The 16,816-nt window shown below is 52.0% G+C and overlaps 1 protein-coding gene across 3 annotated transcripts in view; it reads right to left on the reverse strand.

Moving 5' to 3' along the window:
- Positions 1-2,898: 2,898 nt before the first annotated feature.
- CNTN2 (contactin 2) overlaps positions 2,899-16,816 on the reverse strand; it is a 35,565-nt gene continuing 21,647 nt past the window's right edge. For 2 of the 3 annotated variants that reach the window (XM_017880986.1, XM_017880987.1), the window contains 13 exons: positions 16,472-16,622; positions 16,231-16,358; positions 15,718-15,893; positions 15,071-15,191; positions 14,382-14,540; positions 13,741-13,890; positions 11,329-11,399; positions 10,832-11,066; positions 10,359-10,471; positions 8,752-8,938; positions 8,286-8,398; positions 7,645-7,813; positions 2,899-7,227 (listed from right to left, as the gene is read on the reverse strand). In XM_017880986.1, the coding sequence (XP_017736475.1) occupies positions 7,118-7,227; positions 7,645-7,813; positions 8,286-8,398; positions 8,752-8,938; positions 10,359-10,471; positions 10,832-11,066; positions 11,329-11,399; positions 13,741-13,890; positions 14,382-14,540; positions 15,071-15,191; positions 15,718-15,893; positions 16,231-16,358; positions 16,472-16,622 (1,883 nt within the window). In that variant the 3' untranslated portion in view covers positions 2,899-7,117. The remainder of the gene's footprint in view (positions 7,228-7,644; positions 7,814-8,285; positions 8,399-8,751; positions 8,939-10,358; positions 10,472-10,831; positions 11,067-11,328; positions 11,400-13,740; positions 13,891-14,381; positions 14,541-15,070; positions 15,192-15,717; positions 15,894-16,230; positions 16,359-16,471; positions 16,623-16,816) is intronic. The other variant, XR_001887151.1, reaches the window with a different exon arrangement.

Here is a 16,816-nt window from a genome sequence, read left to right on the forward strand (position 1 = left end):
AAAAAAAAAAAAAAAAAAAAAAGATCGAGACCATTCTGTCTTAAACGGTGAAATCCTGTCTCTACTAAAAGTACAAAAAATTAGCTGGGTGTGGTGGCAGAAGACTGAGGCAGGAGAATGGCGAGATTTTTTTGTATTTTTAGTAGAGACGGGATTTCGCCATGTTGGCCAGGCTGGTCTCGAACTCCTAACCTCAGGTGATCTGCCTGCCTCGGCCTCTCAAAATGTTGGGATTACAAGCGTGAGCCACTGCTCCCAGCCAAGGTTGACCCACTATTGATAATAAGTTTGATCATTTGGTTAAGGTGGTGGATGGCCAGATCTCGCCACAGATGGGTGGGGTGTGTGTGTGTGTGTGTGTGTGTGTGTGTGTGTGTGTGTGTGTGTTTTCCCCTTTGTAATTCATAGTCTGTGGGGTAATACTTTATGATTATATGGCTCTCCAAAACTGTTCACATGTTTTGGCATCCATTGTTTTTGCCTTGTTCATCATTACACGTTGGGGACTGCAAACTGGCAATTGTTTACGTTCATCTTACCTATATTAGCCTGCATTTCTCTGTAAAGAAGAGCTTACTCTTTACCCTCTTTTTATTTTTGAGGTCTCAATAGATTCTTCTTATTCAGTGAACTATATATAATCCACTATCATTTTCTCTTTTAACTTTTTAGGTTTAGGGGTACATGTGCAGGATTGTTGCATAAGTAAACTGCAGTTAATGGGGGTTTGGTTTTCTTGATGTTCAAATTGTCCCCAGTTTTGGCCAGTAGAAGTCCCCTCAGGCAAGCTCTTTTGCCCTTTTGCTGAGGTTTTATTTGACATTGAGCATTTTCTTGCTTCTAGTGCAACATGGTATCAGGTTCACATTTGGACTCTCCTTGCCCCAAACCTGAATCTGGTCCTCTTTCCCCAAGGAACCCTGGTCCCTCTTAGTGTGGGGAGTAGCATTGAGAAACCAAAGTTTGTGTGTTGGGCGTGCTCATTGCTGTTGGGGAGTCATTGCTCCTAGGCTGTCTCAGTGTCCTAGATGTGGATCATGAGTTCAGAGCATCTTTGTTGTTTAAGGTTGTTAGGTGGTTCTGATGTATAGCTAAGGTTGAGAACCACTGGCTGAGGCCCAGGCATAGGGAGTCATTTTACTATTGCTCTTATTTTAAAAAAGATCTTACATTTTACACACACCCTTACCCCCATTCTGTCTACTTCAGAGGGGATGGATTTCAGAAGACCTGGGTTCTGGTCCTGGTTCTGCTGTTGATGGTGTAATGGAGCGAGCTACTGGACATCATCTTTGAAACAGGTGATTGTGAGGATCCAGTGAGATCCTGTGACGTAAACTGAAGTACTGGACATGAGTTCAGGAATATTGATGAAGCATTCAGTACGGGACAACTTGCTGAGACATTCAGGAGATAGCCTGCTGTACTTTAAGCAAGCAGTCTTGACACTAGAAGACCATGAAACAATATCCTACTTTATACGTAATGAACTCGACATCGCTGAGGAGGGAGGAGGACTGATGGGTAGTCCCATTTTCCAGATGGAGAGACCCAAGAAGAGCTAAATAACTTTTCCAGTGCTCTGTTGGCAGCCAGTGGTCAAGTATGAGATGGACTCTTGCACAGCTCTCGCATTATAACCCTCTGTGCATTGGGCTCTTGAGTTTTGACTCCAAGGAGGTGAAGGGATTGAGCAGAGAAGAGAATAAAAGATGCCCAGTTGTGTTAGTAAAGCAAAAGCTGTTGAATTCTGTGCAGGTAAGCTACCATTGCAGGCTCAAGGAGATGCTGACTGGACTAATATTTGGAATTTAGAGTGGCTGGTGTTCCCACATCCCCTTTGGGGGCAAAGTGGAAGAGATGGCCCTTTTGTGAGATCATGCTGGTGTCCGTGCAGGCCCCTTCTGGAGGCTTGCTGTCAGCCTGGGCTTCTGGGCACACAGCTAATGAGTACTGGGGCCTCCACTCACTGTCTTCCTCTTCCTTGAAAAAAGCTGGGGGCATAGTCAGCATGGAACCCTACCTGCTTTGCACTGAAAGGCTCAAAACACAGAGCCGTGCAAGTGTATCTTCACACACATCTTCATCTGTAATAAAAGTTTGATAGGCCAGGCACAGTGGCTGACGCCTGTAATCCCAGCACTGTGGGAGACTGAAGTGGGTAGATCACCTGAGGTCAGGAGTTCAAGACCAGCTTGGCCAACATGGTGAAACCCTGTCTCTATTAAAAAAATTAGCTAGGCTTGGTGGCATGTGTCTATAATCCCAATTACTCAGGAGGCTGAAGCAGGGGAATCGCTTGAACCCAGGAGGCAGAGGTGGTAGTGAGCTGAGATTATGCCATTGCACTCCAGCCTGGGTGACAAGAGTGAAACTCTGTCTAAAAAAAAAAAAAAAAAAAAAAAGTTTGATAAATGGTTATTGAATGTGTGAGAAAGTGTGGCTGGAAAGTGACTAGTAATTCAAACCCTTGTGGCTCCTGTGAGCCAAGAGTAGAGGCAGCAGCCTCGTTCTCACCAGATGTATCATTAACATCTCTGCAGGGAGACTTTCCTTTGGGACCATTGAGTCAACACCTCAGAGATGTCTTAAAAATGAGGGAACCCTGAAGCAGTACCATCTCATAAGCATTGTTTACTGCCACTGTATTAGGTAAAGCCAACTGATTCTAGCCAAATGCCTGCTTGTTCTGCTTGGACCTGCCTTGAGATCTTGGCCTAATTTTTCCCCCCTCCTAGAACTGAATGAAGCAGTATAGACTGTATGTTGTAACTTCGTTATATTTCACTGTGTGAGGGGTGAAAGAAATTCTTGGATAAAAGCCTCTGGAGTGACAGAACAGGACAAGGAGGTATGCTTTAGCCTGATGATAAAAACACCCACAGCTCGTGCCAGCTGCCCCAACAGGTTGAGAAACCATCTTTATTTAAGAACTGCCTGCTACCAGAATCAATAAATAACTACCATTACAAGAAATACAAGAGAGAAATAGTAGGCCAGTGGGAGTGGTTCAGTTTTAACAAACACTGAGTCAAGTCAGTGGTCCCGATGAAGCCCTAGCATTTGCCAAGCTGAGCCTCTCTAAGCTGTGCAGGCCCTGGATGGGATGGGTAAGTTGGAGGAATCTTGGGGCTGAGGCAAGATGTATCCCATCTAAGGGCACTAAGTGTCATAGGCCCCAAAGGCTGCCTGGGGCTCTGACCAAAGCTATCTGACCCATTTTGTTTCTCTCATTTTCCTTTATGTCCTGTCTTCCCAAAGCCTATGACCATATACACAAGTCCATGGGTGTCCCGCAGCTACCAGGTGCCTGTTTCCATGGAGCTTTTTGGAGGCACATAGAAAAATGCCCATCTAATCCCTTTTATGCTAAGAGCCTCTCTGGCAACCCCCATCACATCCAGGAGGAAGCCTAGGGTAGGTAGGTCTCACCCAGGGAGATAGAGCACCACTGTCCTGCCAGTGGCCACAGGTTTGAGGATACTGCGTCTCCGACCGACGAGCCGGTTGGCAGTCCCATTCTGAGACCAGGCAGAGAAAAGATTCCTGTGTAGCTGGGGAAGAGATTAAGGGAGTCAAACATTCTTAGCCATTTTGGGCTCTTGCCCAGAGTACAGGCTGGCTGGCCCTGGGGGCTGCCCTAAAGAGGCTGGGTAAGCACTGGGCTATAACCAGAATTCCTGGATGAGCCCCCTTAATGGCTTCCCTAAGGTGCAGGGCCACAGCAGGTGGGATCTCCAAGACTTCCTGGGCTGAACACTTTGATTCTAAGAGTCTCATCTCTGGATGGACACTTGGAGCATCTCCTACCCCTCCGGTCACAGCTTCACCTTATCTTAGACCCCATGTCAACAGCTGCCAAAATTCCTCAAAAGTCCCTCCAAAAGAAGTGTCTTCCTTATTGCAGGGCCTCCTGGAATGAGGAAGGTCATTCCAGAGGTTTTTTTTCTGATGTCTAACCTCAGTCTCATCTGTTGTTACTTTATGAAAAGAAAAAGACACCCCCCACCTACCCCATGGCCTTGCCACTCCCTGGCACCATCTGTATCATTTGCTGCCCTGAATGAAAGCAGATGACCTGATCTTGCTGGCCCCTGAGACTCCGTCTGGAGAGAGCTGCCTTCCCCCTGAGGCTGGGTGTACATCTGGACTGTTAGAGCAACAAGGACCACGGAGCCAGGGCAAAGGGCTCTGTAAGGGGAGCCCAAATGTATGCAGAATAGAGGGCACTTGTCTCCCTGGGCCCTGAAGAGGTGCCTACAGGTTGTTCCTGTCTCTAGTCCCCAAGGTGTTTACTGGCCACTAAGCTGTGGGGTAAAGTACTTGTTTGTGGCTGTTCCTCTTGCTGCCTCCTCTGGGGCTTGATGTGTGAGAGGAGATAACCCAGAACCGTGGTCTCATGATCACAGTGAAAATAAGCACACTGTCAACTCCCCCAGCCCATCTGGGCAGAGAACATGAAAATCAGAGAACCCCTGGGCAGGAGGGGACTCTGAGAAGCATCTAATCTAGTCTTCTGCAAGCAAGCTCATGTTTAAGTCACTCTAGCAGGAGGCTGTTGCATTTTACAAACTTGCATGTCCTCAGGTCACCTGTTGTCTTATTAAACCTTAGTCCTCTACCTGAAATCTCAGGCTGCAGGAACATCTATTTTATTGTCGGTTCTATCCCCCAAACAAATTCTGCCTGCACAGTGGTTAGGTTTTCCTGTGGCTCAGTTTTCCTGGTTAAAACCCTTCGTGGGTCTCCCAGGAGGTCTGCCTTCCTCCCCTTTTTAGTGGACCTCATTAGCATTAAGGTACTTAGTTGTAAGTATCGTTGGCCTCAAGCAAGTTTAGGGGCTGTAGCCTCCAGCTTCACTGGTTAGGTCCTGTGCCAAACCAGCTCCTCCCTCGGCCCAGCAACTGGACACCTATCCCCTGCTTCCCCTGATGCAGCCCGAGGCAATGAGGAAGGAATTGGATAAAACTTAGAAGGAGGTTTTGTTCAGCATCCCCTTTCTGATAGAGAACCAGGCACAGGCCAAGTCATGGCCAGAGGGGGGCCAGGAGGGATGCTAGGCCAAGTTTGGACTCCCTGTCAGGGAGAATGGTCATATAGCTGAGCTCCTAGCACCCTTGCTTGTAAGGGCTGGGAAGAGGTAAGGAGGCTTTGATTAGCCAGCTCCAGGAAAGCTGACCTGGGCGGGTGGGTGGGTAGGGTGCATGGTCGTGGCAGGGAAAAGGCATGTGAGCTTGTATTTTTAAAAAATTGTAGTGGGTAAACATCAACATAAACCTGCCCAGGAAAATAGAGCAGGACTTAAAAGTTTAAAAAACCATAACAAAATAGAGCTCTAACTGTAAACTACAGAAAACAGGCTCGGAGCTTCCGAGGACATATGCCCTTCAAGATGCCTGTCCTGCTGCCCCCTGTGAAGGGCCACCTGTCGGAGAACGGGCTTTGGGGTTTCCTGGTTGTGCTGCTGCTCTTGCCTAGGGAATCTGCTCTTGCTTTGGCCTCTTTTCTTGGGGCAAGAGCGAGGGGGACAGGGAGCTTCAAGTCAGCACTGCATGTTGAAGTTCAGTAGAAGCTCTGCCCACACCTTGGACTGGAACCCAGCCATGCGAGTCCCCATGATCACCAATCCGAACCCCTTGAAGTAGAATTTTCATACCCTACTGACTCTAACCACCTTCTTAGCCAGGCCATAGCCATTCAGCAGTGCCTCCTTCCTCTGGGTAGACAAACAGTCTTGAACAGAAAGGTGGGAGACTTGAGTTCTTAACCCAGCCCCATGTCTTCCGGGCTGTGTGACCTTGGGAATCCCAGACCCTCTCTGGACCACCTCCATTTCCTCATCGTAAAATGAGGGACTTGAAGAAACTGAGCTCTAAGGCCTCTTCCAGCTCTGACGTTCCATGACTGGTAGTATACCCAGAGCTCAGGAAAGGATGGCCCATTTATTAACCCCTTTTCCTCTGGGGAAATGCAAGCAGTCCAAGGCTGTCTGGGAGCGGATCTGGCCAGGTGGTCCTAGGTATACCTGGGAGCAGGCAGGGCCACATTTATCCTCTGCCCTTCCCAGAAACCTCCCAATTCCAGGACACATAGCATGAATGCTGCATTCCCCTCCCAGGCAGGAGTGAGTCAGTTCTGGGAGAGCAGAGTCTGGGGCTGCAGGTCGGGGAAGCCGAGCTGACTGCAGGCAGCGCTGGAGGGAGAGGTGGGCGCATGATTGGCCATCTCCTGCCCAAACCCTGGAGGGACTGTGCAGGATGGGTCTCGGAGGGGTGGGAGACCCCACCAAGACAAGCCCTTTAGTCACCCAGCCACCTGAAGTGGCGCTGTCAATCTGGGGATGACAGGGTCAGGTTGGCAGTGTTGGCTGAGAAGGCAACGTCACCTGGGTTGTGACTATCTCAGACCAAGGCTGGTGCCCCTTTCCACCAAAGGCCCCGGCCTCTCAACTCTTTTTAGCTCCCACTCCAAGCAGTATCACCCCCCTCAAAGCTGAAGGGGCTCAGGCTCCCAGCCTCAGGCATCGGGGCGCTGGTTCTCAGCCGCTTGGGCAGACGGGAGCCCCTAGGGAATCATCAGGGACAGCGTCAGGGTCCTTGCTGCTGCTCAAGGGAGAAGGTAGGAGAGTTCTTGGTCCCAGGGCTTGCCCTTCTCCTTAGACTGAAGGACGGTGAGGTGTGCACTTCGCCCCAGTTCTTCAGCCTGTTCATGTCTGGTGTTCCCGCTGGGCCTAGGACTGCTCTCAAGTGGCGGAGTCCATATAGGGTCCCAGAGTGCCATCTCTGCTGAGTTGAAGACACGTTTTTAAACCCCCTTCTTCCCATGGGCCTGTTCCTTCCCTCCGGGCAGCCTAGAGCTCAGGTATAGGCATCAGTGTCATCATGGAAGTTACTGCCTGGTGCCTCTCAATTTAAAGAAAATCCTTGTGTGGGCTCTATCCTGTGGCAGAATAGAAAATATCCTACCTCCTACAAAAAGGGCACTGTTTTAAAGTAGGTATTTAAAACCAGCCACTCTCTGGCACAGTGTCAGGCCACCTTGGCAGCAGGAAGGGGCCGGCCGGCTGTGTCCATCGGAGGTGGCGTCCAGCTGCGGTGCAGAGGGAGGGGTGCCAGGATCAGAGCTCCAGGGAGCCTATGAGGATGAGCATCGCCACGGAGTGGGAAACGATGGCGCCAGGGTGTGGTGCTGGGCGGACTGCCAGGTTCTCCACCATCATGCTTGTGCCTGAAACCAGCACAAGCTGAGTCAGCTGGGCCAGGGACTACCCTAGCCCCACCCTTGTGGCAAGATTGAGACCTTTCCTAAGGAGACTCACAGGGCCAGCTGCAGGCCTGGGAGCGGACAGCTGGGTGTTCTTCTCAGCGGGACTCCTACAGTGTTTTGTAGACCCTTTGCTTTTGCTGGTTGCTTTTCAGCCTCCCCCTGCACCCTGCTCCCTTCCCTGGCCCTCGGGGATGGTTTGCAGGGTGGGTAGAAAAGTGGTGGGAGCAATTCTAGGACTACTTTGCACTTGGTTCCTCCCTGCCTTCCACTTTCCCTTGCGGGTCGAGACTGGAGTTGGCCTGGGTGGGAATGATCCCCTCAGGCATCTGGGTGGACCCTGGTCCTCTCGAGGGGATAAGGGCAGGGGAGGGGCAGCACCTCCATTCCTCACGATGTGGACTTCTGCAGGGATCCCATCCCCTCCAGGCCCTGTGGTCCGAATTTGTACCAGGGCATGGCCAATGTCTTCAGGCACTGGGATTTCTATCCAGTTCTTGCTGGTGAGGTGGAGTGTGGGAGTCAGGTGTAAGTCATTCTGGTACAGCATCTGTGGGAAGGAGGTTTCCAGGTGGAGTTTCCTGACACCAGGGCTGATCGTTTAGTCCTCCCCAGCTTTAGGTACTGGGAGGAGCCCCGATGGTTCTGGGCCCTTGCGGTCTAGCCTCCTCACCCCTCCTCCCCATTGACAAAGCTCCTCATTGGTGGGAGGAAAGCTTGCAGGCCACTGAACTGTTTCTGTAGACTCCTGAAGCTAGGAGAACCCCCATACTCCATCCTCATAGTCCATCACTGCCCCTGTGAACTCTGCCTTTCTGCAGTGACACCATCTGCCCCTGTTTTTATAGTTCCTACTGCGAGTTACCGAGAGAATCGTTCATGAATTTCATTCTCACAGTCACAAACCCTTTGCTTATGTCTCACTCAGATGCCTCTTGTTATAAATTGTTGCTGCTTATGTTCACTGGAAACACAGAGGAGCTGTTCCTTCCCATTCTGGGCCTAGCTGATCCCTTCCTCACCTTATAGCCGGTGACTGCAGACTCATTTCGGAAAGGGGCCACAGGGTCCCACTTAATGCTAAGACTGGAGCTTGAGAAAGTCCATGAGATGTTGCCAGGAGGTCGCTGCGGAGCTGCCACAGAGGAAGAATTGGAGAGATGTCCAAACGTTTCCCTGGCGCCCCGCACCCCCTCACCTTTAGCCAGCCCTTCTCTGGATGTTTGCCTCTAGCAGTTACACCCAGCACATTCTGTCACCCATGCCCACGAAACAAAGCCCATGAAAATCCAAAGGTTGGAGAAGTGTGAGATGCTTCAGAGGTCATGAATTCCATTCTCTTATTTCCATTAGGCTCGCTGTCTAATTTCTGGCCAGCCCAGAGCTGGTGGGCTAGAGCATCTGTCTTACCATCGGAGAGAGAGTGATCCCAGAGGCACCCATCCGCCAACATATTCCCCTACCCCCACCCCAGGCAGAGAGACTCACGGGGTTTCATGGTTGTGGCATTGGCAGAAGGGCTGGCAGGCCCAGTGCCAGCCCGGTTGTAGGCCCTCACAGTCACATGGTACTTGGTGTTGGGGTGCAGGCCGCTGACTCGGGCACTGGTATCCAGCCCTGCTGTCCTCACTCGGTCCGCGGCTGCTTCTTTGTCCCCAGCTTTCCAGTAGCGGATCTGAAGGAGGCGGGGGTACCCAAGGGGTAGTAGTCAAGCCCAGGATCTCAGGGCTGCCCCGGCCCCCCATATTCTGTTCCTCTCTTGCTCATCCTGGTCCTTGTGACCCAGACTCAGGCCTCAGAACCTGGACACTAGATCATGAGCACCCAGAGAGCAGGGCCGTGTGGGTGTGAGTCCCTGCTGTCTGTTGGTGCCTAGTTCAAGGAAGGTGCTCAAGACATGGGCCAGGCAGGGAGCCGGTGGCACAGGCTCAACCTAGCAATGGCCTGCTGGAACCCATCTCATTTCAACAACTTGGGGGGCCACTGAGGGCATTCTGCTAAGGGATAGAAAATGCTTATTTGTACTGCAAAGTAGTCCCCCCGGCCCCAAGCAAGCTTCTGAAGGCTGCCTAATACATGCAAACCCATTTTCATGGTAATCATAGCATGAAGACCTGCTAAACATGCTTTCAAATCAAGGGCAGAGTTTGGAATTATCTCCACACTGTGGCTTGCCTAAGCTATTGTGCTGAAATCTAGAGTACTCTACTGGAATGAACTTGTGCTATCACTAGTAGGCCCAGCCTGATGATTCTTTCTTGCTTTTCCTTCTTTCTCTCCCTCTTTCTTCCTTTCACTTTCCATCTGCTCCACAGGTACCCCTGTGTGGAGTTCTCAGTGGACCCAGTACTCAGGCCAGACTGCTGGGCCCCAAGTTCCCCCGAGACAGGATGTTCAACTGTCCATAGAGTGGCTCAGGCTGTTCTCTGTGCACCCCTGGATAGGGCAGTCTGAATGGGCTCTGGCATGAAAGGGGCAGGCCATGCCCCTTCCCAGAACCCATTCCTTCTACCCTCCCAGCTTCCAGTGCTGGCTCTAGCCAAGCATTTACTTTAAGGCTGCCTCCAGGGTCTGTCTTCCCCAGTGGGCATAAGCCATGGTTTTAAAAATTTTATTTATTTATTTATTTATTTATTTTTTAGATGGAGTCTCACTCTGTCGCCCAGGCTGGAGTGCAGTGGCGCAATCTCAGCTCACTGGACCTCTGCCTCCTGAACTCAAGTGATTCTCCTGCCTCAGCCTCCTGAGTAGCTGGGATTACAGGCATGGGCCACCACACCCAGCTAATTTTTGTATTTTTAGTAGAGGCAGGGTTTCACCATGTTGGCCAGACTGGTCTCAAACTCCTGACATCAGGAGATCCACTGCCTCAGCCTCCCAAAGTGCTGGGATTACAGGCACGAGCCACCGCGCCTGGCCTGCCCTGGGGTTTTAGTGAAACTTGCATCCACAGTGCTGCATAGACTGGATGCTCAGTTTGCCATGCCAGTGAACCAGGGACACCAGGAGGAATGATTAGTAAGCTGCAAGTTGTTCCCACCTGGCTTTGAAGCCCCAGCACCCCTTCCTCTCCCAAGCCACAGGTTGGTGCTCACCTCATACCCCAGGAGGATACCATTCATGTCCTGCTGCAAGGGTTCCCAGGTCACGTTCATCTCTGAGGATGAGACCCCTTTGGCCCAGACCTTGGTAGGGGCCACCCTGGGCTCTGGGGACCAATACAGAATGGGTTTGGATTCCCAGAACCCCCCTGGGGCACCCCCCAACCAGGATTGCCTTTGCTTAAGATTTTGGAGGAAAGCCCAGGGCTTAGGATGAAGGCCGAGTGGGAGCCCCCCAAGCAATGCTCCAGGACCCACTTCTCTTCCCAGAGAGCCTCCCTTTTCCTAACCCCGAAGGGAGACAAGGTAGCAAGAGCTGGAAATGAGGCCAGTGGTGTGGAACCCAAGTGTCCTCTCAACCTCCTCCTATGGAACTGAGCTGGGAGATGAGTAGCGTCCTCCCACCCCACACTCCTGTGGACAAGTGGCTGGGGTAGGGACCAGCAGTGGGCCTGGGAGCAGCCCACCTTCCTCAGCGGAGTACACGAGTGCAGTGAGGCTCTCCGGCCCCTCCCCGCGGCGGTTGTAGCTGCGGATCTTGACCTCAAAGGGCGTGTAGGGCCGGACGCTCTCGTTGCTGTAGACGAAGTACTGGGCATCGGCGCCGGGCACCCGGGCGGTCTGCCAGTGAGTGCTGCCCTGCCTGCGGAAGGACAGCAGGTAGCCGAAGCCGTCTCCGTTCTGGTACTCCCGTGACATGGGCTGAGAGGCAAGAGCGTGGCATGGGCGAGGATCCGCGGCACGTGTCCCTGCCCGTTCCCTGGCCCCACCCAACCTTTGCCAAGAGTGGCGGCCCTGGACGCCGGCGCCTGCAGCGTGGATTTGCGTGAGGGGCAGCGGGTGCGTGGGAGGGGGACCGGAAGTTGTCCGCGTTTGAGTCAGAGCTGTGCAGTGGTTCTTTCTGCAACTGCTCAAGCAGGAGAGGAGTCAGCGGGGAGGAGGACATCTGACTCTTCCGGCTTACCGTCCAGTTGACGATGAGCTCTCCGGGGGCTCCACCTCCTCCGCTGAGTCCTGAGGGTGCCACCGAGGGGGCTGTCAAGCGCCAAGAGACACCGATACGGCTTGTTAATGAGCAGGGAAGAAAGGAAAGCCCTGAGCCTGTGCCTGTAGAGCACCGTAAGATGGGGAACCCCTTCAACTGGGCCCTGGGTTGACCTCCAATGGTCTCTCTGAACATAGGCTCTGGAGTCAGGCAGTCAAATCCCACCTCTGCCATTATTAGCTGTGTTTCCCTGGGCAAGTTACTTAACCTTTCTGCGCCTCTGATTCTCTTCTCCATGGAGATAATCATGTTTCTCTCAAAGGCCGTAATGAGAATGAAATTAAACAGGACGATGGTTAGCATAGAGCGGATGATGCACACACGATCATTGTCCTCCTTACTCCATCAACTTAAACTAAATCACAGAGACCAACTCTCGTTTGCTTTAAAATAAGGGGAATAAATAACCCAAAACTGCAGTTAATGCAAACAAACAAACAAACAAAACAAACTACTTTTGGGCTCCAGGGTGATATATTACTATTTTTCTTTTTATTGCAGATTTAATCTCCTAATTGTCTCTAGTATTAAACAAGGCTGATATTAAAACAAGAATTTATTTCATCAGCTCCTGTAGCTTAGCAGAGAGTAACTTGGCTGGGGGTCAAAATATTTTTGCAGAGAATCCAGCAGCTGGAGGTTTTTCACTTGCTTCTGATGACAATAGTTTAGGGCCCTGTAATTTGCAAGAGGCACCTAAACACATTGGCCATTTGATCCTGTGAGGTGAGTGTTATTATTGCCCTTTTCATGGTGGAAAGATTGAGGCCCAGAGTAGTTAATCGACTTGCCTAAGGTCACACAGCTAATACATGACACAGGTGGAATCTGATCTCAGTTCTTCTGATTTTAAAGCCCGTCATGTTTCCTTTGCCTCACAACTGTCTTTGCACTCCTCAGCTCCTGGGATACTATTAATAGAATAAAGGAGTCCCCTCCCTTCTCCACACTTGACCCTCCAAGAAGTTCAGGATCAATCAAAGAAAGTGTTCCCTTTGGAATTTCTTGCTCAGAAGAGGTACCAGCTAAAAATGTTGAGTGTTTCTGGAAAAAGGGCCTGGAGAGTTCGTTTGGGGCATGTAGGAGAACATGTTTCAGGGAGACAAGAAGATGGACCCTCACTACACATCCAGTGCAACAGGTCTGGGCAGGTGAGAGGAAGGAAGGCAGGGTTCTGAATCTATGCCCCTGGTCCCAGGATCCCAGGGCTCTCATTCCAGGCCTTCCCCTGCGAATGGCTTGGAGATGGGCAGGAGCCTCTCAGCAGATGCTGACTGGAGCCTGTGCCCCCCCCCCCACTCTCTCCTGGATTCTCTTCTCACCCTCCTTCCCCTCAAGTTCTGACACCCACATGCTTTTTGCTGAGGGTTGTGGGCAGGTTATTCATTCCATCTGCTCCCAAAGAAATCATCTAAAGGGCTTGGAGACACTGGCTGCTTCTCTAGCCCCCTGCACAGAACACACACACACACACACACACATACACACATACATACACACACACATACACACACACACATACACACATACACACACACACACACACATACACACATACACACACACACATACATACACACATACACACACACCTACACACACACACACACACACACACACATCTTTCACATCATCTGATTTTTTCTTTCTTTCTTTTTTGTTTGAGATGGAGTCTCACTGTGTCGCCCAGGCTGGAGTGCAGTGGCACGATCTCGGCTGACTGCAACCTCCACCTCCCGAGTTCAAGCCATTCTCCTGCTTCAGCCTCCCGAGTAGCTGGGATTTACAGGTGTGTGTCACCACGCCCGGCTAATTTTTGTATTTTTAGTAGAGATGGGGGTTTCACCATGTTGGCCAGGCTGGTCTCGAACTCCTGACCTCAGGTGATCTGCATGCCTCTGCCTTCCAAAGTGCTGGGATTACTACCTTGCCCGGCCAGCATTAACTGATTTCTGTAGCGCATACTTTTCCAGGAGGACATCTGTCTACCACCCCATGGTCCTGGGTTCAAGTCCAAGCTATGTCAATGTAACTCTTTCCTTCTCCGAACTTTGGTTTTTCCACTTTTAAAAGTTAAACTTAAAAAACTTATAGATTCGCATGCAGTTGTAAGGTTGATCAGTTTTTAAATGAGGAGTTTAGACTAGATGGTTTGTCCATGCGGTGGGCCTGGTCCCAACTTGGTGTTCTGTCCTTGTCTGTTTTGTGAGAGTCTGAAGCCTGTGAGCAGGGTTGGAACTCAGCGTAACTGCGGCTGGAGTGGCACTTCCTATAAGTGGTGCCAGGGTCTCTGCCCTGATGATAGTTCTCTGGGACACACAGGACTCTCACCTGCTTCCTTGGTCCGGATTTTGCTGGAGGGCCCACTAGGCTCCCCAGTGCCCAGAATGTTGCTGGCTATGACCCGGAACTCGTAGTCCATCCAGGGGGTGAGGCCCAGCACCTGTGCAGTCTCGGCATTGCCCTCGATGTTTGCAGGATCTGCAAGGCACCAGGGAGTCCATGTTCCAGCATTTGCTTATTCATCTGGATGCAGAGGGCAGGCACTGGCCTGAATCACCACTTATCTACCCAGCCCGCACTTCGGTACTTGCCACATACTAAGCACTCAGTACCTTTTTCAGAAATTATTGAAAAACTACTCAATTTCCCTATCTTGGTACCTCTGCTACTGCTGTGTGCACCCCCATGCCCCTACGAATATTTTCATTGCTCCAGAAACAATCCTACCAATTCTTCAAGGGCATAGACTAAGCGCCTCCTCTTCTAACTCTTTCCCGACTGTCCTACTTCCTATGTGACTGTCTTCCTGCCTGCCTGCATGCTCTCTGCTGGCAGAGGGCAAAGCTTGTCCCTCTTTGAACCAGGCTCAGCCCTGGCCCTCAGACCCCTGATCCCCAACCCTTGACCCTTTCTACCTCCTACACCCAGCCAAGCCTCATCAGCACTGACCCGGGTGGGGTCACACTTACTGGTCCGAACCTGCTTCCACTTCCCTGCAGGTGGAGTGCGAGCTTGCAGGGTGTACTTAGCGATGGGACTGTGGTTGTCGAAGCCACGGCTCCAGCTGAGCTGGATGGTGGTGTCGCCAATGTCCCTCACCACCACGCCTCCTGGGGGACCTGGCGGACCTGCACCAAGAGGTCAGAACACAGTGGGTCAGAATTGGGCAGCTTCCAATTTGAGCCAACCTCCTCCCAGCCAGGCTTGAGCTGGTACAGTACCAAGACAGGTCAGCAGAGGGCGCAGTGAACACACACCCAGGAGGGAGCGCCGGCAAGGGATGTGGGCAGTTGGGGCGGGTGCCAGTTGGAGGGTGGGGGGGTGTGTCTCAAGGCTGGGGGGCTCACAGAGGCTGTCACATGGAGAGGTGCATAGATTTCCCAGCACTAGGCTTTGAAAACTTCAGGGCTGAGTAAAGCACTCCTGTCTTGGGATGTGTTTAGGAGTGGATTTTTTAAACTTTGGCTTTGGAAGAAAAATGTCTTGATCATTTAGGTCATGTGAAGAACCGCAGGATATATCCAGTTCACAGGAGTTCCGCCAGAAGCCCTTCCCCACAGCTTTGAGGGAGGGGAGGGGAGATGGGGCGAGCAGGTCAGAACAGCCCAGCTGGGCTTTAAGGGAGTTGTGGTAGGGGTAGAGGTGGGAAACCCCTCACCTCGGACCAGGACTGTGGCCTCCTTGGATGCACTGTCCACCACCGTCTGGGCCATGCACGTGTACTTCCCCCCATGGCGCAGCTGGGCATTCAGGATGGTCAGATCCCCAATGGTCTCCTTCTGCACATGGGGACAGTTAGGGGCGGCAGGTCAGAGCACCGGCCCTGACCAGTGAAGCAGGCTATGAGACATGAGGCAGAGCTTGGGAGTCCCCTACTCCGTGACATCCATGGACCCCGCTGGATCTCAGTTTTCCTGTCTGTTCAATGGGAGGAATCATGACTCATCACTTAGAACCAGTGGGGACTAAACAACAAAGTTTGTTTCAGGAGAGAGTCAATGACTGTCCACATTAATAATGTCATTTGCCCTAGGGGGCAGGCCAACAAGAACAGTAGTGGGAGTGTCTTGGTGGCTGCCCACAATTCCAGGTTTGTCCCTAACCCTCTCCTATATGCATGGTCCCTGGGTGGAATCCAGGAAGGACGGCTATTCATCCAAGGATGAGTTTGCCATGTGTGGGCCTGAGGGAATGGGGATGCTTAGGCTATGGGGGACTTAAAGGTGGGGATGGCTTAGGACATCCTGGGGCCCCTGTCTCTCTGGAAAGAGGGAGAAGCCATGGGGCTCTGGCCGTAGGCCTCACCACACTGGTTCTTCGGTAGTGCCCTCCGGGCTTATCAAAGTCGATGGGGAAGTCGTCCAGGGTCCAGGTGAAGGTGAGGTCCATGGTGGGGTCGTGGGAGGCATGGCACTGTAGGGTCAGGTTGTCACCCAAGTTGATGTCGGCACTCGAGGGGGCTAGGGTGATCTTGGTTGCATCTGCCAAGTAAAACAAGGCCCCTGGGTGGATGGGGGAGGAAACGGGCACAGGCAGGGGCCGCAGGGCCAGCTGAGAGGCTCTGTCCTAAGGTCCAGCAAAGAGAAGAGGCGGTGTGACCCACATGTCCCAACTTCCCAGGACTGCATGAGTGTGTGGCAGGCAGGGAAGCATGACCGGAGTCTCGATGGTGGCCAGGGGGTGGTCCCAAGCGAAACTGAATCCGGGGGTGGCCTCGACACCAAACTAGGAGCAATGTGGGACACAGGAGCAGGATGATGGGGAGGACAGTACCCTGAGGAGGCTGAGACCCCGGCCTACCCACATGGCAGCCCTCACCTCGCACAGACAGGATTCCAGTGCTGTTGGCTTTGCCCATGAAGTTCTCAGCAAAGCAGGTGTATTTGCCTTCATCTGACCGACTGATGTTTCTTATGATCAAGGTGCCATCTGGAGTTACAGTCACTCTGTGGCAAGGACAAAGCAGATGTGCCCAACTCAGGGACGGTTGTCATATGAGGGGAATTAGCCTCCTAACGAGGCGGAGCAGGAACTGTGCAGGGTGGGGTGTGGGTGGTACCTGCTGCTGTTGACCAAAATCTCCGTGCCTTTGCTCCAGAGCACCACGGCCTTTGGAGCTGCCCGGGGCTGGCAGGGGATAACGATCTCTCCCCCGCGGGCTGCAGGGATCAGACGCCTCACAGGATTCAGCCTGAAGTCAGGGGCGAGTGCTGGAAGGAAAGGGGAGAGCCACAGAGAAAAGTACTGTCACCCTTGATGAAGACGTTACTTGGCCTGCCCTTTGAGGCCACCTCATGAGTGACTCCTACCAGCACCTCTTCCAGAATTCTTTCAGAACCAAGCCCTTTTTTCTCTGGCCTAAGCTATCAAATCTCTTGCCTGGACTATTGACACACCGCCCTCC

The sequence above is a fragment of the Rhinopithecus bieti genome, unplaced genomic scaffold (genome assembly GCF_001698545.2).
Source record: "Rhinopithecus bieti isolate Rb0 unplaced genomic scaffold, ASM169854v2 scaffold_12049, whole genome shotgun sequence".
NCBI lineage: Eukaryota > Metazoa > Chordata > Mammalia > Primates > Cercopithecidae > Rhinopithecus > Rhinopithecus bieti.